This window comes from Cnephaeus nilssonii (genome assembly GCF_951640355.1).
Source record: "Cnephaeus nilssonii genome assembly, chromosome: 16".
Taxonomy (NCBI): domain Eukaryota; kingdom Metazoa; phylum Chordata; class Mammalia; order Chiroptera; family Vespertilionidae; genus Cnephaeus; species Cnephaeus nilssonii.
Window position 1 is genome coordinate 40479365 of NC_137087.1, and position 20238 is coordinate 40499602.

At 42.6% G+C, this 20238-nt stretch overlaps 1 protein-coding gene across 1 annotated transcript; it reads right to left on the minus strand.

Annotated features, from left to right (window-relative positions):
* Positions 1-2045: 2045 nt before the first annotated feature.
* On the minus strand, positions 2046-19931 carry TCTN3 (tectonic family member 3). The gene is given in 15 exon segments (XM_079793336.1): positions 2046-4284; positions 4287-4499; positions 8204-8341; positions 12059-12212; positions 12780-12874; positions 13315-13419; positions 14530-14655; positions 15642-15722; positions 16156-16191; positions 16688-16803; positions 16892-17000; positions 17217-17344; positions 18729-18847; positions 19169-19292; positions 19465-19931. Coding segments are annotated over 15 exon segments (1815 nt in total). The 5' UTR covers positions 19715-19931; the 3' UTR covers positions 2046-4263.
* Positions 19932-20238: the final 307 nt, after the last annotated feature.

Below are 20238 nucleotides of genomic sequence, written 5' to 3' on the forward strand. Positions count from 1 at the left end.
TTGCAAGCGGCTTAGGGAGGCCAGCAGCCAGCCTGACCATGGGCCTCAGGCTCGGGGCTTGCAGGGACCTCCTGAACAAAGTGGCGGTTTGGGGCCACGCCCCCAGCCAGGCGCTCAGGCTCGGGGCTTGCAGGGACCTCGGGCAGCACACAGCAGTGGCCGCCAGGGTCTTGGCACACCCCAGAGGCCAGCGGCAGCCCCCGGTCCTGGGCGCCTGGCTGGGGGCGTGGCTCCAAACTGCCGCTTTGTGCAGGAGCCTTTGCAAGCCACTGGGGGCGGGGCGGAACATAGCGACGCGGGGATGTTCCGCCCGCCAGGTTGCTTGGCGCCTACACCCATAGGCTCTGAGTGGCCAGGGGGTGTTCTGGGACCCCTGCCACTCAGGACCTAAGCACGGGCCTACAGGCTAGGAGTGGCCTGGGTCTAGAGGATGTTTCCTGGACCCAGGCCACTCAGTGCCCGCATATGCAAATTAACCGCCATCTTGTTCGCTCTGATTGGCTGTGGGCGTAGCGAAGGTGCGGTCAATTTGCATGTTTCTCTATTATAAGGTAGGATTACAATTCTACTCCAGAAAAGAGGGAGGAGTGGGCTATGTGACTATGGATGGGAAAAATCAAATACCAGAATTACTAGCTAGGAAATGATTCAGTCATGGTATCTTTCCTGAATGTGATTTTTATTAAAAAGTGATTTGTTTTTTGTTTTTGGTTAGTCCTTATGTGAGGATTTTCCCCCATTGATTTTTAGAGAGAGTGGGAGAATGAGAGAAAAATATATCGATGTGAAAGAGACACATCAATTGGTTGCCTCCATGCGCCGCAACTAGGGCTGGGGATTGAAACTGCAACTCAACTACATGCCCTTGACTAGGAATCAAACCTGAGACCCTTTGGTGTGCAGGCTGACACTCTAACCACTGAGCAACACCAGCCAGGGGAAAGGGATTCTTTTTTTTATCGGAGGAATTAAACTTTTGCCTCAGCAAATGGTAATAGGGCTGGACAAGACTAGAGAGTCTGGTAGAAAATGGACTATTTAGAATCTATAATAATGGAAGTGTAATATGCAAATGGACCGAACAGCTGAACAGCAGAACCTGTCTGTATGACCATGCTATGACACCCACTGGTGCCAGGCCAGCCAAAGCAGGTGGGATCCGATTGGTCAGTGGCCCGGCCATTGCCCCATGATTGCCCTGCAGAGGGAGGCCCAGGGTGTGTGTAGCAGCAGACTGGGCGGGAGGGGGGGAGGGGGGCAACGCCAGGCCAAGGCAGATGTTGGTGGGAGGTGGGGGGTGGGGCCGCGAGGCAGCCGGGGCTGCGAAGGCCTACCCTTGCACGAATTTCGTTCATCAGGCCTCTAGTTGGACTATAAGAATGCAGGACTGAGGGCTGCCTCGTTACATGCTATAAAGTACTAGGTTTAAGTTATCCAAGCCTTAGCTTCTTCAGTTGTTAGTAATAGAATGTTTTCAAACAAGGCAATTTACTGAAGGAGGATTTATAGTCTCTACAAGCAGGAGGTAAAATGGATCTCATAATAGGTGGGTATAAGGAACTGGATGTTAGTGACTAAGACTGTCCCCATCTCTCAGTCTCTTATTTACATTTCTCTGCACATCTGCTTTTTTTTCCTCCTTCGATTCTGGTGAAATCAGTGATGGCAGGGAGAGCAGGGGGCACACAGGTTATGTGAACACTAAACTGAGCATTGAATGATGGGAATTCTTAGAGACAAGGAAGTAGGCTAGGTTGGCAGATGTATTATGTGAATTGGCGATGATAGGGCAAACCTTTAAATGAACTAGTTTCAACACACTATGCAACATCACTTTGTAGTTTCACAAACTATACATCTAGGCTATACATCAGAAGGCTATACATCAGAAGCACCAGAAAAGCTTTGGATAAATACAGATTCTGAGAGCCCCCACTTTCCACCAGTGAATTAGAATCTCCAGGGCCATGGCCCAGGAATCAGCATTTTAATGAAACATTCCCAAAGATTATGATGTGACTGCTTTATGTTGTTGATTTATTGATGATAGCCATCTGACAAGTGCAAGGTGATATCTCATTGTGATTTTAATTTGCATTTCTCTGATGATTGGTGATGTTGAGCACCTTTCCATGTCTGTTGGCCATCTGTATGTCCTCTTTAGAGAAGTGTCCACTTAGGTCCTTTGCCCATTTTTAAATTGAATTGTGTGGTTTTTTGGTGTTTTGTTTTTTTAAAATAAATTTTGGATATTAACCCCTTATCACGTCTCATTGGAGAACATGCTCTCCCTTTAGTGTGTTGTCTTTTCATTTTGTTGATGGTTTCCTTTGCTGTGCAAAAACTTTTTAGTTTGATGTAGTCCCATTTGTTTATTTTTATTTTCCTTGCCTCAGGAGATATATCAGAAAAAAATATTACTAAGAGAAACGTCCAAGATTTTACTGACCATGTTTTCTTCTAGGATTTTTATGGTTTCGAGTCTTACATTTAGGTCTTTAAATCCATTTTGCGTTTATTCTTGTATATGGTGTAAGAAGGTTGTCTAGTTTCATTTTTTTGCATGTATCTGTTCAATTTTCCCAGCACCATTTATTGAATAGACCATCTTTATCCCCTTGTATGTTCTTGCCTCCTTTGTCAAATATTAATTGATCATATAGGTGTGAAGTTTATTTCTGGGCTTTCTTAATCTGTACCATTGATCTTCATATGTCTGATGGTGAAAATGTGGAGAAAAGGGAATCCTTGTGCACTGTTGGTGGGAATGCAGATTGGTGCAGCCACCATGGAAAACAGTATGGAAGTTCCTCAAAAAAAATAAAAAATGGAATTGCTTGCTGTAGCTGGTTTGGCTCAGTGGATAGCACGTCAGTATATAGACTGAAGGGTCCTGGGTTTGATTCCAGTTAAGGGCACATGATTGGGTGTGTGGGGCGTGCAGGAGGCAGCCCATTGATCATTCTCTCTCATCATTGATGTTTCTATCTCTCTCTTCCTCTCCCTTCCTTTCTGAAATCAATAAAAAATATCTTAAAAAAATAAAAATGTAATTGCTTTATGACCCAGCAATTCCACTTCTGGGTACATCCAAAGAAACCCAAAACACTCATTTGAAAGAATATATGCACCCCTATATTCATTGCAACATTATTTACAATAACCAAGCTACAGAAGCAACCCAAGTGCCTAGCAATAGAGGAGTGTGTAAAAGTAGTGGTACATTTGTGCAATGGAATATTACTTGGCCTTAAAAAGGAATGAAATCTTACATTGTGACAACATAGATGGACCTGAAGGGCTATGCTAAGTGAAATAAGTTAGTCAGAGAAAGACAAATACCATATGATTTTACTTATACGTGGAGTCTAAAGAGCAATATAAATGAACAAACAGAATTGGAAACAGACTCATAGATCCCGAGAACAGACTGATGGATGCCAGAGGGGAGGGTATTGGGGAACTGTGTGAAAAGGTGAAGTCTGTGTTGTTGTTGTTTTAAACCCTCATATATGTAGAAAAATAATCACGAGGCAGACCACGTCAGTTAACTTGTGTGTGCTGCTGGGATTCGGACAATTGAGCTCTCAATCAGTTTTATTTCTCCACCACAGTGGAGGAAAGAAAAAACACAGGTAGTAGGATCATTTGCTAGTAGGAAAGGGGGCTGGGATTCTACATTCATTTTGGAAACTGTAGAAGTAATTGCTTGCCTGGGAAGACTGGCCCAAGGGAGCAGGGAGGAGCCTGATAAAATATATAGCCAGTAGTTTTCTGTTCTGAACAGTCAGCTTCTTTCAAGTCCAGAGGGCAGCTATTCCCAAGTTCACGTGGGGGACGTAGGAGCATGCTCCTTTTGATGCTGAGCCCAGCTGTGCCTGTGAGCAGATGGATGAAGGTCTGCAAACCTTTAGTCAGGCATCACACACTGAAGGGCTGGAGGAAGGGCTCATTGCACTCTTTCCGGCTTGAGGAGTACAGAACTTGGTGTGTAGCTGGTATTCTGTAGGTTATATACCAGGTACTCAATCTTTGGAGCAGATCTTTGCAACTGACATTCCTGCAGCATGTTCAAGTTCAAAGCAGAGAGCTAGGATGAACAAGATATTTTTATTGCTTTTCTAAAATCTCTTCTCTCATGTACAAAGGCTCCTTCAGTTAAGTCCACTCTTCTCCTAAATGCTCTCTGGTCATTAGCCAACACAAGTAGGCTGCCGTAGGATTTCCCATAGGGAAAATTAAAATCCGATTCCTCTCCTTTTGTTACTTAGTCTCTAGGCTAAGAGAATTCCAAGGAGTAAGAGACACAGGATATGGACGGGAGAGACTGAGCCTTTCTGAGAGTCTGCTCCTTCGCTGAAGGCCACTTTGAAAGGAAAGAAGAAGTCGAATGGCAATTTCCAGTCGGTTCTGGGTTGGCCCCGTGGAGGCTCTGGCTTCTGGGTAATGTCCACAAAGGTCACAGTAGTTGTCAAAGGCATTTCTGTTACCTGGGAATCCTGCAGGAAGAAAGTCCATGACAGGTCTGCACTTGGTACCAATTTAAATAGCCCTCTACTTGACTTATTATAACTTTCCTGCAGAAAGACCAAAACCAAATTGCTCTAAGCAAGATATACCTTTTTCTCACATTGGTCCTATGTAATTTTCTATGAGACACAGGAAATGAATTTCTCAGCAACAGTCCATGACATCAGAACTGTGAACAGTTACACCTACCTAAAGACTGACGCTGGCTTCCCCCACCTGGGGAGCTGCCTGATATCAGAGAGGCCAGATGGCAAAACTGCTGTGACATGCTTAGCTCTACCTTATCAGGCTCCAAGAGGATCCAGGCTCACAGAGGGAAAGGAGGCTAAACCTAAAAGCCTCCAGAGACTAGAGCAAGCAAGTCTTTGTAGAACCCTGAAAGACTCAGTAACAGGAGATAACAGGGAGGGGGAAGACATAGGGACAGAACATGGTTACTGAATGGGACTCCCTCCATGCAAACAAGCAACAACCCCTTCCGCACCTCGAGAAGAGACTGGACAATTCAAATCAGAGAAATTCTGGATTTAGAGATGTTGGGCATAAAGAAGGACTGAGTGAGGCACAGAACTAAAAATAAGGAAATTACTCTGTGTAATGAAATACCTTCCCTCATCTAATTCCAAAATGTTGACAGATGGTCTTACAACTATACCGTTCAGTAGGGAGGGTCTTTTTCTGAAGAAAATTAGTAGTTCCACAAAAAGACACAAAGACACGGACAGCTGGCAGTTTTACAACCTTTTGGTCAATGACAACCATGTATATGATGGTGGTCCCATTAGATTATAATGGAGCTGAAAAATTCCTATTGCCCAGTGATGTGGCACTTATAAAGTCATAGCACAACAAATTACTCTCACATTTGTGGTAATGCTGGCATAAGCAAACCTAGTGTGCAACTAACTGTACCTCAAGGCCACACATCAGTCCGTCTCACTCATGATCCCAGAGCTTTAGGTCTTAATAGCTTACTCTTTTTCTGTGTAAGAACCCAAGTTTATTCAGACATAAAAACAAGCTGGTCTCTCTTGAAAATATAATACAAAATTTTTTTTAGTCCTGTATTTCAACATAGTGCAATGAGAATAACTTATTATGAGTGTATCTCTGTTTTCTTAGTCCTCATAAAGAACAAGATTTCTGCCAAAACCGGTTTGGCTCAGTGGATAGAGCGTTGGCCTGCGGACTGAGGGGTCCCAGGTTCGATTCCGGTCAAGGGCATGTACATTGGTTGCGGGCATATCCCCAGTGGGGGTTGTGCAGGAGGCAGCTGATCGATGTTTCTCTATCATCGATGTTTCTAACTCTCTATCCCTCTCTCTTCCTCTCTGTAAAAGAATCAATAAAATATATTAAAAAAAAAAAAAGAAGATTTCTGTGGTAAATTCAGTGTGTTATATTTGAATTCTAAAGTCTAAATTTTTTCTATTTACATTTAAAATTTATGTATAAGCAAAATTTGAAAATTCACTGTTTAGCATGAGCAACAAGGACAGTGAAAAAAAACAAAAAATGAAACCAAAGAAAAAACAACCTCAATCAAAGTCCAGTTAACTCAATTCTTTTACTAGTATCAAGACAACAAAAGGCACATGGCCAAGTCAGCTCATTTCTTTGAGTAGGGATTCAGTTATCCTGTATGGTGGATTTATTTTATTTCTACCTTAACCTACAATATTTTATGATGTCTACTTCAGAAATCGCTACCAACAATTCTGTTTTAACATTTTGTGAGATTTTAGGGGATTTTCCCCCCCCTTCAATTCAGTTTATATGCAGCAAAACTCGTTTTCCCCAAATAAGATTTACTTTGTAACAACATGAAAAGTTTGCATTAGGTTTTGTTTGGCTTTGGTAATAAAAAGTACATCATATGTATGTGTATATGTGTGTGTGTGTGTGTGTGTGTGTGTGTGTGTGTGTGTGTGTATTACTATATTACATTTTTGTAATCTCAATTTTTAAACCATTATATGCAAATCTGCATGTTGAATCATTTCAAATAAAAACTCATCTATAATAATAAAAGTGTAATATGCTAATTAGACCAGATGACTTTCCGGATGAAGCCAGGCTGCAAGGGAAGCCCGGGTCCCAGGTGCCTGCTGGCGCCCAGAGGGAAGCTGGGTCCCAGGTGCCAGAGGGAAGGAAGCCGGGGGAAGGAAGGCCTACTCTTGCACAAATTTTGTGCATCGGGCCTCTAGTTATCAGAGAAAAAGCTGTGGATACCACCTCTTTGATTTATGTTTTGTAGATACATATTTCAGACTATGAACTAGGACACATTCCTCTTTGACTCAGGTTTATAACTCACTAGAGGCCCAGTGCATGATTTAATCATGCACCTGGTGCACCAGCGGGCGGAGGCTTTCGAAAGGCCTTGTGCCGGAGCAGACAGCCGGCCAGCTCCCCTGCTTTGGCTTTTGATCGCGGGGGAGCTGGCCGGCTGTCCGCCGGTGCACCAGGCCTTCCGAAAGCCTCCGGCGCGGCGGAGGCTTTCGAAAGGCCTTGTGCCGGAGCAGACAGCCGGCCAGCTCCCCCGCTTTGGCTTTTGATCGCGGGGGAGCTGGCCGGCTGTCCGCCGGTGCACCAGGCCTTCCGAAAGCCTCCGGCGCAGCCATGACACAGACGCTGAGCTCGCGGCGCCACTGGCGCCGCGAGCTCAATGTCCTGCTGGCCCAATCAGCTACCCCGGCCACCCTGAGTCCCGCCCCCTGCGCCTCCTGCTGGCCCAATCGTGGGCGTAGCGGAGTGATGGTAATTTACATATTACCATTTTATTATGTAGGATTATTGAGTTGTAAGAGTTCTTTATTCTACATAGAAGAACTTTGCCAGGTACGTGTATTGCAAGTATTATCCCCTAGTCCAGTGGTTGGCAAACTCATTAGTCAACAGAGCTAAATATCAACAGTACAATGATTGAAATTTCTTTTGAGAGCCAAATTTTTAAAATTTAAACTTCTTCTAACGACACTTCTTCAAAATAGACTTGCCCAGGTCGTGGTATTTTGTGAAAGAGCCACACTCAAGGGCCAAAGAGCCGCATGTGGCTCGCGAACCGCAGTTTGCCGACCACGGCCCTAGTCAGTGGCTTTTTTTTTTTTTTGTCTTTTTGTTTCATTTTAATTTTTTCATTGAAGTATAACTTATATACAATAAAAGGTACACATCTCAAATGTTCAGTGTAATGAGTTTTGACAGTTGTATATGCAACTAGACCACCAACTTACACTATACACAAGAATAAACACAGATAAAAGTCTGTGTAAGTTACGAAAGCATAACAATCCTAAAAGAAAACATAGGCAGTAAAATCTCAGACATCTCTCAGAGCAAAAGGCTCAGAGACTCAAGTGTGTGACTGTCACATTGAATATATAGTTATGGAAAATTATTTTCTGTGGTTGAATCAACCGATATAGTAATAGTGGTATGATAATTTAAAAGAAACTAACCTACACTATAGTCTGGGTTCAGGATATTAAAAAATCAGTAACCAGGCAGGGAGGATCTACTTGAAAGTAAATTGTGTCAGCTCACTCTAACCAAGCATTGGCTGGTAGCATAAATTGTCTCTCAGAAGTCAAAAATTATATAGGCATCAAATGGCTGATAAGACAGTCTAGGCTTTGCTAGGATTAGTGATCCTTTATGAGCCATGACTTACCTTTATGGACTGACACTGGTACAGGAATCGTGCTCCTGACACATGAGCTTGTGGGTTGGACTGGAGGCCTATATATGCCCACAATACCTGGATCTCCAGGGACACTGGTATGACACAGCAAGAAGTGCAATGTGTAGCCTGCAAAAGGGTAAAGAAGCATCTGCTTGAATTTCTGATGGCTACCTATAAATCCATCACCATGCATTGAGTAGCCATTATTTCTTAAACATTGTACATTAATAGAGAAAGCAATGTGGCGTAGAGAACACAAAAGTTCACATAGACTGTATTACTATCCTTGATCTTAGGAAAATTAAAATTTCAAAATAGAAATTACTAATATAGAGATTATAAAATGTAAGCCCATTTACAATGGCTATAGGAAGTGCTCAGTGTGCCCAGCTGGAGTGGCACAGCTGGCTGGAGCATCGTCCCGTGCACTGAAAGGTTGCTGGTTCAATTCCTGGTCAGGACATGTACAGAAGGCAACCCATTGATGCCCCTCCCCCTCTCTCCAAGCCTGTCCTCAGGTGAGGATTAAAAAGTAATAAAAAAGAAGTGCTCAGTGAGTGGTGTGCAGTCAGGATTGTGGAATGCCAGAAGAAATAGCCATTTCTGGTTGAGGATGGAACTGGGATGAGTAATATGTGACCAAGAAATGGCGATTAAAGGAAAATTCAGGTAGAGCGATGGCATATAACAAGGTACACAACTAGAACAGCACGTGATGCCAGGGAAGGACATCATTGATTAATGTGAATCCTAGTTACTGAGTGTCTCCTATGTGCCTGGCATGTACGAGGCACTGGCCTCGAGCAGACACTTGACTGAAGCAAAGGATTGAGCACAGGAGCAGTGAAAAGTTAAGGAAGAAGGCATTTCAGTGATTATGAAGTCCAACCAAATAGTCTGATTCTTGGAGGACTAATTCTAAGATGCAGGAAGGATTGATGGAAGTGAGTGCTTTGATCAGCAGGTTACTGTAACTTAGCAGATACAAACTATCCTCAAATATGCTTTGTGCTTTTCTAGCTTCATACTTTTTTAAAGTAAGGCTCAGATATAGGCAATAACATGTATAAACTAGGAGCAGGAGAAGACAGGCCATGTTTATGTTTATGAAGTAACTGTCAAACTGTTTTCTAAGTAGCTGTACCATTTTGCAGTCCCACCAACAATGTCTGAGGGTTCCAATATCTCCACATTCTTGCCAACACCTGTTATCCATCTTTTTAATTATAGACATCCTAGTGGCTGTGAAATGGTATCTCATCATGGTTTTGCAATTTTTTAATGGCTAATGATGTTGAATATTTTTTCATAAGTTTGTTCCAAATACTTTTAAACACTTTTCTTTTCATTTATTCTAAATTTGGAACATTTTCCCATGTTGTCAAATGCTCTTTGGAAATGTGATTTTTAAGATGTAAACTTAAGAATAATAGAGAGTAGTTCCACAATAATCTCAACCCAACCCCTTCCTGTATTCAGCCATGTAGCATCCAAAATCCATACTCCCTCAGGTATGGCTTTGAAGTTTAAGAGAACTCAATTTGACTTCAGTTGCCTATATGCTGGATCAATACATGTGTTTACTTATCCCCCAAATCTCCTCAAAAGGAAAGAAGTATATAAGAAATAAAGTCAGAATAGTGCTGAGAAAGGGAAAAACAACACTTTAAAAATAATCTCTAAGGGGAAAGGTCTTTCAAAGTCTGAACTAAAATTAAAATGCCAAGGTAAAAAAGAAAAAGGACTGGTAAGTTTCACAACATAAAAGTCAACTTCTGCATGGCAAAAAACACCATAAACAAAGTCAAAAGACAAGTGACAAACTCAGAAAAAAAAATCTGCAAATCAAATCACAGAAAAGAACCCATTTCTCAAATATGCAAAGATTTCCTGTAAGTCATGAGACCAATAATTCAATAAAAATGGGCAAGGGATATATATACAGATCACAGTGAAGAAAACACAAATTGTTCAACCATATGTCAAAATACTCAACCTTATTCATAGAGAAAAATAAAACTACATTGGAATGCTATTTTCCCTTGGAAGAGTGAAGCTTAAAAAATTCAAAAACACAGTATTGATGTAAGTTTGGGATAACAAGCAGTCTCATGGATGGATGGAGGGACTACAAATTGCTATAACCTGTAGATAGAATGAATTGGCAGTACTTATTAAAGCTTTAAATGCCTATACCATTTGATCTAGAAATTCTTACTTCTAGGATTTAACATATAGGTTTATTCTCACATGTATGATGTGGTAACCTGAATGAGGTTATAAAATGCCACATTGTATATAATAGCAAAACTCAAAAAACCTGAATGTCCACCCATAAAACTGGTTAAATAAATTATGGTTAATCTGTACTTTTTGAAAATTTCAAGCCAAGTGTATGTATTACTTATACAGAAAAATAATTTACATTTTTAAATAAAAAGAAAATTAAAGGTACAGCAAACTAAAGTGAGGAGGTAGGGGGTAGGCAAAAGAGGAAGAAAATAGAAGACGTCAGCAAATTTCTTTATTTTAGTCAGACTGCAGTCAAGAGAACTCATCTAGTGGGCCACCCAAAAAAGTAAAAACATAACAGCTGGATGAGGTGACTTCAGGGGCAGCGGGTGTTGAGGTTTTGACTTTTAATTTAATACTATTCTACATGGCATGAGAATTTCTGACTTGGTAATGTATTGCTATTAAATGTGAAAATACAAATTTTATAACAGAAAGGACATAATTTCAACCTCAAAGAAAGAATCTGTGCTGACCAAATATTCAGGAATGCAAGAATATTTGAAATATATATGTAATATATTTTTCTCTTACAATGAGGAAGGTTGATTTTTAAAAATATTTTTATTGATTTCAGAGAGGAAGGGAGAGGGAGAGAGAGAGAGAAACATCAATGATGAGAGAGAATTAATAATCAGCTGCTTCCTGCATGTCCCACCCTGAGGATTGAGCCTGCAACCTGGGCATGTGCCCTTGACCAGAATCGAACCTGGGACCCTTCAGTTTGCAGCCCGACACTCTATCCACTGAACCAAACCAGCTAGGGCAGTAAGTTTGATTTTGAACCACAGAGCAATCTCTAGATTTTTTACCTTCAAAGTTTTCTCTAAGGAAAATAAGTTAAATATAAACCTAACCTGAAATAATGACAGCAAATGGGCATGATTTCTTATATTCTTACGAGAGGCCTGGTGCATGAATTCGTGCACAAGTGAGGTCCCTTGGCTTGGCCGGCCATTGGAGGTGATCAGGGCCAATAGGGGCTGTCTGGCCCAGTGCCAATCAGGCCAGCCAACTTGGGGGAAGGACCGTGAGAGGTTGGCCAGCCGCAGGAGGTTGGCTGTGGGAGCGCACTGACCACCAGGGGCAGGCCCTGCATTGAGCGGTTGCCCCCTGGTGGTCAGTGTGCATCATAGCAATCAGTTGTAACAGTCACGTAGGCTTTTATATACATAGATAGACTAGAGGCCCAGGGCACGAATTCGTGCATGGGAGGGGTCTGGCCAGCCTGTCCCAATTGGGCCGGGACAGCCAGGGGGAGGGAACATGTGAGGTTGGCTGGCCAGCCCGCCCCCAATCAGGGTGGGGGGGAGGGTGATCAGGAGTGGGGCTGGCCAGGGGGAGGGGCTGTGGGCAGTTGGCCAGCCAGCCCCACCCCCTAGTCGAACTCCCGGTTGAACTCCTGGTTGAACTCCCAGTTGAGGGGACAATTTGCATATTAGCCTTTTATTATATAGGATGATAACCACATTATCTATGGAAATAGGGCTGGTTTTAATTTCAACAAAATGGGGATGCGAGTCCTGGTCAGACAGGTATTTCTCTCCTTACTGAAACACTGCAGTTCTTGCTGAGGATCCGGGTCCACTCTGCCTTCTGAGCTGGGTCAGCATTACCGAAGATGGCAACATGCTCTGGTCTGGGCCTTCCATGAAGAGTCTGGTACATCTCTTGCTGCAAGTGGCTGCAATCCACATTTTTCACTCTGAAATTAAACATCATAGAGGCTGCAGTCCAATGCTAACTTAATAATGTAACCATATTAGCATATTAATCCAAGTATTAGAAACTAGAGGCCCGGTGCACGAAATTCATGCACGGGGGTGTGTGTGTAGGGGGGTGGGGTCTCTCAACCCAGCCTGCACTCTCTCGCAGTCTGGGAGCCCTCACCAGCCGTGAGCCTGGCTTCTGGCTGAGCGGTGCTCCCCCTGTGGGAGCGCACTGACCACCAGGGGGCAGCTCCTGCGTTGAGCGTCTGCTCCCTGGTGGTCAGTGTGCATGATAGTGACCGGTCATTCTGCTGTTCGGTCGATTTGCATATTAGCCTTTTATTATATAGGATAATAGTATAAAATGAATTGGAAGGAAAAAATCTCCGGTAAGTATAGAGGACTGTCAGAAAACTCTTAGTATTGTGAATATCATTTAGATTCTATGACTATTCCTAACTAGCAATCTCTGAACTATCATTCAAAATATAAAAGTTACCATATCAACATAATCCCTAGATAGAGACAAAATTGTGGGAAATGATGTGGGAGCAATGAATTACCTCAGTTTGCATCCAGACATTGCATTCACCCCAAATTGTACTTTGTGTCTCCTGACAGAGCAAGTTCCATCACCCTGGCTCTGCAAGAGGGTCATCTGAGGTAGAAAGTGATGGTCAAGGAGGTCAAAACAGAAGAAAAGTAGGCAGACTGGAAAATGTATGCTCTTATTGTTTCCTTAACACCACTTACATTTTATTAATATCATGGTATCGTTCAAGTCGTAATTTATTTTCTTCTTCTAGTAATTAAAAAGCACACAGAGATAGTGTTTTTCCAAAAATGGTTAATCACACACCAGCATATAAATACCTCATTAAAACAAAAATCAGTCATGATCCTCACCTTCAGCCAGTCTAAGATGTTTTAAAGCCTTTGGTCGTATCACCATTTGAGAATACACTGTATTAATGGCTTGGTAAAGGAAGTGTTGGATACCTAAAACATGGGGACTGCAGAATTGGAAAATCCAAAAAATCAGCAGCTGCAGCTTTTCTCATTGGTTTGCAACAGGCCACTCAGCTCCAGAAAGGATACAGAGTGACTTATGTCACCAGTTAGAGCCAAGAGTGGCTTCCCAACAATATAGCCAGGATTCCCACTTCTAGGACCAGGAAGAGAAGTGGCTGTGCTCTGAAAAGCCTGCAGAAAGAGTAAAAGAAAGTCACTTACGGAGGAAGCATGCTCTCACACCTTCCCCTGCTTGACTGCACACCCTTCCTTAAGTTAGCTGCGCTGGGGGCTCCCTCCACAGTGTAGGATTTTGCAAAAATTTCTATTCCATTGACTTCCATTTTTATCCCCTGCAGTAAATCCTGAGTGATCTGAATATTGAAATTGACTATATAAATTCACTGTATGGCACTGCTACCAAGGGTTACAAGCAAAGATCTATCAACCCTGTTTTTAAAAAATTACTATCAATTTAGGTCTATGTTCAGCCTGGCTGAAAGGAGAAATGTAATTTAAGATATATTTTAATTAGCTATAGATGTTCCAGAGATGAACTCTGAGAGATGAGACCTGGTTGATCACCTGGAGGCAGAGCTGAGGAAAAACTGGACTCGGCAAGGTTCAAAAAGTAGCAGCAGAAGAAAGACAAAGGTGGTGATCAAGACTGGAAACTTAGGTTAAGTGGGGAACGATTAAAACACTGAATGCCATTTACATTTTTGACAACATTCATAAATACACATAGACAAAATTCATGCTCATTGTAAGCACGTAAGATCAAATAATGCAGAAATATAAAAAGTGAAAAAGTATCTACTGAATGCACAGAAATATGAGAAAAGCTACTTAAAGAATGTCTGTGGGATGATGGCTGAGTTTATGATTCAAAATGACTATTTAAAAAAAGAGTTTGGATTTGACATTGAATTCCTGCTTTGCTGGGGGCCAAATAGAGAATCATAGAAAATGTTAATGAACAGGCATCGCTGAATCCCTATCGTTTGTAGTTAAGTTATGGCATACTAGATGTTGAGGCCTCTTGCACAGTGAACACCAAGTGTGCTTTATGGTTCCCTTGGCTTTGACTCTGTGCTACAGCAATGGCTGTTCTTTTCCTCTGTAGTGACGGGGTTATTGATCCTTTTAAATGTATTCAGGAAGTCAGCACACTATAAAAGAAATGCCTCAACTGACAGACTGAAGTAGGCCTTCATAGTCTCACTCTGTTTCACATGTGTTACCAACGCAGAGGAACTATATTCCTTCCCCCTCTACCCCCTATAGGAGAAGGGCCCTTACCCTGAAGCGAATGATGAACTGTTGCTGTAAGGAAGCGCCTGGCTCAACAGTCAGGTTGGTTTGTCCAAAACTGACAGAGACCTTCTGGATTCCAAAAGTCCCATTGGTCTCTATCTCATAGATGACCTGCAATACAAAAGTAGAATCAATTAATAAAGATTATTTAGTGGGCCAATTATGTTTAATTTAAATTTTCTATCTTGAAGGGTTTTATAAATGAATGAGGGTACAGCATGGTGACTACTATGAACAAAATTGTATATTTGAAAGTTGATAAAAGAGTAGATCTTGAAAGTTCTCATTGCAAGAAAAAAATTTGTAACCGTGTGGTAATGGTCGTTAACTCACAACTGTAAACCTATTTTTGCCCACCCCATTACATATATCAAATCATATTGTACATCTAAAACTAATTCAATATTATATGTTAATTATATCTCAATTAAAAATATAGCTAAATGAGGGAGAATAAACAAGTAGTCTTAAAAACACACGAGAAAAGAGACTGGATAGAGCTCTTAAAAGATCCATGGGAGAGGTGACTTTTAAGATTTGAAAGGGAAGAAAAATAAGTTTTGATTGTGTGCAGAGGAAGGTGAGAAGAAGCACAGGCAAGTGAATGGAAACCTGGTTTACTTGGCTGTCCCATGTCTGAGGATGAGGAGAAATAGCAGCTGGAGTTGGAAGTTATAAGCAAGTGATCCTTAGATTTCTGAACAGTCTTTAAAGTTACGCTTTAAGATAATTTTTACTTCTGTAGGTTGATTAGAAGAGAGAGAATAGAGGAAAAGTTGATTAGTCTACTTCAGATTTTCAGATGATACTGACTTTGCTAACAGAAGAAAACATGGTCAGTAAGAACCCTAAGAGACTGCATATCAACAGAGGAGTCAGAAATACTCTTAATGTTCACGACACGCAATACTGGAGGACGGTAGCAGTAGAAACGACCGAAACATGGTAGGGAGGAAGGGGATGGGCTCAGTTCCTGACATGCTAATTTTCAGGTAATGCACAAAACTTCATGTGGGTCGGTGTGGTGCTGAAGATGAGGCACCTCAGTAATGGTGATCAACATTCATCCACCCAGAACCTGAGGTCAGCATCCCTACCTGGGAAACAGCATTCTGACAAGTGTTTCCAGCCAACAGAGGAGAACCAGCCTGTGAGACAAGTGTTACAGGAACCTGGAACTAGCAAGGGAAAGAAGCAAATCAACTAAAATTGTAAGCAGCATTTTCTCTTCTAGCTACATAGCATGCTAAAATGAGTATTTTTCATTTTGACCATCAACTTTCTTTCTCCTTCCGCTGCCAGCCTACGACTTAAGTCCAAGTCATTGTCATTCTAAGTCAGCACATCTCAAAACATATTTCTCAGAACATTGATTCTATTAGATATAACCAAATATTTCCCAAACTTATCTAATAATATTTTGAATTCTTAATTCATATGATACTTATTAATCATATAGAACACATGAAAACATTGTTTTAGATTCACACTTAACATTTTGGTACATTACAAAGACATTTTCTTTCATCATTTATAATCAAGACTGAAATTGCCTCAGATGCAAAGGGACCAAATATTCACTTTACTTTTTCCTGATGAGCAGCAGCCTACCTTCATGTTCTGCAGATCAGCCATCCCTCTTGGCACCTAGAATAAGAGAAAAGCAAGAAAACGAGCATGAGCATGCACATACCCGAGGGAAAGTCTTCAGGGCTTGCGTTTTCACACTTGGGGGGGAATAAGTCAACATATTACAATCATTTGCCTCCTCTCTTCTACCTGACTCTTCTTTACACTAAACGCCAGGAGAAAGCTGAAGGGAGGCTGGATGGACTGTGACGCCCATCTACTCTGAGCTCTACCGAATGACAAAAGCAGAAGTTTTGATGAAATAGTGAGATGTCACCCTTCTCACCCTCCCTAGCCAATCCCATTAGCCAGGAGGTTGAAAATCTCTAACCATGGCTATATAGCCCTAATTCTTTCATCTTTCTTCAGACAATAGGACTTCCAGGCCCTCTGTCTTCTATGTAGCTCTTGGGCATTCTGACTTCCAAGTTAGTGCTTTGCCCACAACCCAGCAGTGGGCAGCATGTTGACTTTAAACCCATACCGCTGACAGTGGGAGAGAAGGGATGCCCACCTTCAAGACTGTGAAGTTGTAGTAAGAGACAGCATTGAGGGCTGGATCCAAGGTGCAGCTGTCTGCTAGGTTCTTGAAGAAACGGACACAGGTTGTACTTTTACTCTCCAAGAAACCTTAGCGCACAAAGAATTAAGGGGGTGGTAAATGAGAAAGCCTATTCTAACTTGAAGAAAAAGGTTGGCACTTCTGCTCTGGACTCACCTGCAGGATTGCTCTCGATACAGAGTCCCCCAGCTCCAACTCCTGAAGGCTGCCTCAGCAAGCTTAGTACAGACCACTTGGAGAAGTAAGTCAAAATGGGGTCCCCAGCCTGAACAAAGCATAGCAGAAATTTATTCACAATGAAAGTGGACAGAAGTCCACCAGAAACTAAAAAAGCAGAAACAAAAATTAATTCAGCTTGTTAATGTGGACAACCAACACTGCCCTCCAAAAGAACTGACAACTGTTTACCTAACTGCCAGCCAATTGTTGGTTATGAGGGAAAAATCAAACCAAACAATTCCGTCCCCTTCCCCAGGCTTACCCTGTAAAAAGGCGCTGGCGACTGCGTTTGGAATGTTGAATCGAATGGTTTGCCTCCAAACTCTGTAGCTAGGGTCTGGAAGTTGGATGCATTGACTGTTTGGGGCTTCTGGAAATAGTTTAATTTTGCTAAAATATGTTTAGAAATAAAAGGGTTTTAGTTAAAAGCAAAATATTTATTTTTAAATAGCTTGCATGCCAAGTAACTAATATTTTTATTGAGGCATAATATATACACAGTAAGCTTAAGCATACAAACGCAGTAATCTTAAGTGTAAACGCAAAAGAATTTTTACAAATCTACATTATGTTATTACTACTACTCAGATTAAGTTATAAAACATTTTCCCAGAAGGTTCCCAATCAATACTCCATCTTGAGTTAACAATTCTGATTTCTATCACCTTCTAATTTATTTGTAATCTGTTAAATGAATTATTGTTTTAGTATTAATATCGGAGATAAGAATATAGCCAACACAATGGAAAACAGTATGGAGGTTCCTCAAAAAATTAATAATAGAGTTACCACATGACCCAGCAACCCCACTTCTGGGTATATAATCCATCCTTTCTAGATTCTGATAATTTACCTTGGGAGACACGATGTTTATATAAACGGAACAATCCTAAGTATCCTATAGTTTCCAAGGGAATGACTCTCAGGTGTTGTTGGGGAAAGAAAGTTCAAAACTACTGGTCCAGAGCAGTAGCAGGATGGCATAGGAGGCAGGAGGGGAGATCAAAAGCCAGGGAGACCAGTTGGATGCTATTGCAATAGCTCTGGAGCAGGAAGGCTGGGACTAGAAGGCAGTGGGAGATTTAGAAAGGATGGGGCAGCTGCAGCTAGTTTGTTATAGCTATCCTCAGCAAATTTCCAAGTCTATTTAAAAACCTTAATAATAACAACCACCTCTCATTGCTATTGCGCTCTAACGTTAACAGAGCACTTTCACATCCAGGGCTAGTATTATTATTATTATTGCTTATTTTTCAATTGAAGAAATGAGACTGGAAATGCCAAGGGATTTGCCCAAGTCTGAGCAGCTAGTAAGTAAATGGCAAGGCTGAGATCCTACTCTGATGCTCTTTCTCCTACACTGTTGCTTCATAAAATAAAAACAAGGTTGGTATATAGGTCATTTTTCAAAGACATTCATTCATGTACTATTTGGTGCCTCCTATGTATCACTTACTGGAGAGTCAATGAGAGCTTTCATGGACATTGTATCAAGTAGGGGAATAGAATCTACCTGTAATTATCTGGGCCAACAGGGATGATTGAAATTAAAGTTCTGTATGGGTTTTCTGACCCATAGCCAAGAGGGTATTAAAAAAGTGCAAATGTTCACTAATAAGAGAAAGAGAGAGGGGGCAGGTGGAGAAGAGGATGATAAAAATTCTCAAAGGACAAAGAAAAAAGTTTAAAAACAAAACAAAGAAAGAAAAATGACAGAGACAAAACCAACTTTCAATAAATGTTAGGCAATAAGAACCAACACGCTTCTACTCACAGTTGTTCACATGGACACAAAACTGCTTAATTCCATTTAAATCCATGACAACTCTTGAAGGAAATGGGGAATTACTCCTGAAGATAAGGGAGTTGTCCACACAAACCCAACTTGAAGACCTGCGAAGACACAGGATGAAGAAGATACATTTAGAAGCACAGGGCTAGGTCCAATCCCATTAGCCCAGGAGGTTGCCCCACAGATGTCAGTCAGATGCCAAAGAATGACTCTTTGGGCAGCCACAGGACAACACGAAGGTCCTAGTCTATCGGACAGCCCTGCTCTAAAGATTCCGGAGAGCAATGTCACTTCTGGGAACAACCAAGGCAACCCCACTTACAGTGGAAATGGGGGAGGAAGGCAGGAAGGATAGCTCTTCCTACTTCCAACTATTTCCTATTCTAGGGCCCCCATCCCCTTTAGGGCACAAGTAAGCTCACCTCACGCTTCCTGGGAGGCAGAAGGAGAAAACTGATCTCGGATGGAGAAGATAGCAGTCTCTGTCGCAGCAGCAATTTATATCGCAGGTGCCAGGAGTCAGGTCACAGACACAGATCGGTAAGACTACGAAGGGACAACATCAAGTTCAGCGAAAGGGATGAGGATCCCTACGTTCTTCCAGGTGCGAATTCCCCTCTTCTGACAGCCCCACCCCTCACTTTGTAGCAAATTCACGTTGTTCACAGAATTTTAGATCTAAGCCTGTAGTTTCCATCCCCACATTTCCTCCCCTCACCTGGGAGGAGGTCCACGGCCCCATTTTCAGGCGCTGAAGGGGTCCCCAGAGTAGGGAACGCCGATGAGGTCCCAGGCTCGGCCCGCGGAGTTTCAGTCCCCTCCGAAGAGGTTTGAAGGGTCCCGCCCTGCGACCCTGGCCCCGAGGAGGTGGGACCTGGCCCTGACGGGGAGGAAGAAGGCTGAGGACGGACGCCCTCGGGGGTCAGCAGGAGGAACACCTGCAGCAGCGCGAGCGGCGAGGTGTACATGGGGCAGCTGAGAACCCCAAGTGTTTACAGTGGGTTTCGGCGGTCGCCAGGCGCGTCGCTAGGGGATGGAGGGGGCTGAAGGGAGCAGGCGCATAGCGTCTGACGTTATCTTGTTTGCATCCGCTCATTGGTCCATGGTGGCGGCTGAGATCTCTTCAGCCAATAGAAAGCGGCGTTGTTACAGCTCTTTCGGCATCGTTTAGTGTGCGCCCTCCTCCTTAGGCCGGGCCCCGCCTCCGTCGCTTGGCAACCGCCACACTGGCGAAGGAGCCCTCGCCCTTCTCTCCGCTAGGGGACGGTAGAGGTTCAGCGGAAGGACCGGTGCCGCCGGGGCCGTGCGGGCTTCGCGGCCCAGAGGCCTGAGCCCTTCCTTTGATGAAGGAAAACCCCAGAGTCTGGAACCAGAATTGCATATCCTTTCCACTCGGATTCTAAGCAAGGATGATTCTATGAAGGAAAATACAGCAAAGATACAGACCTTAAAAAAAAAGTCTCATCTAAATTTTGTATTGGGGGGTGGGGGG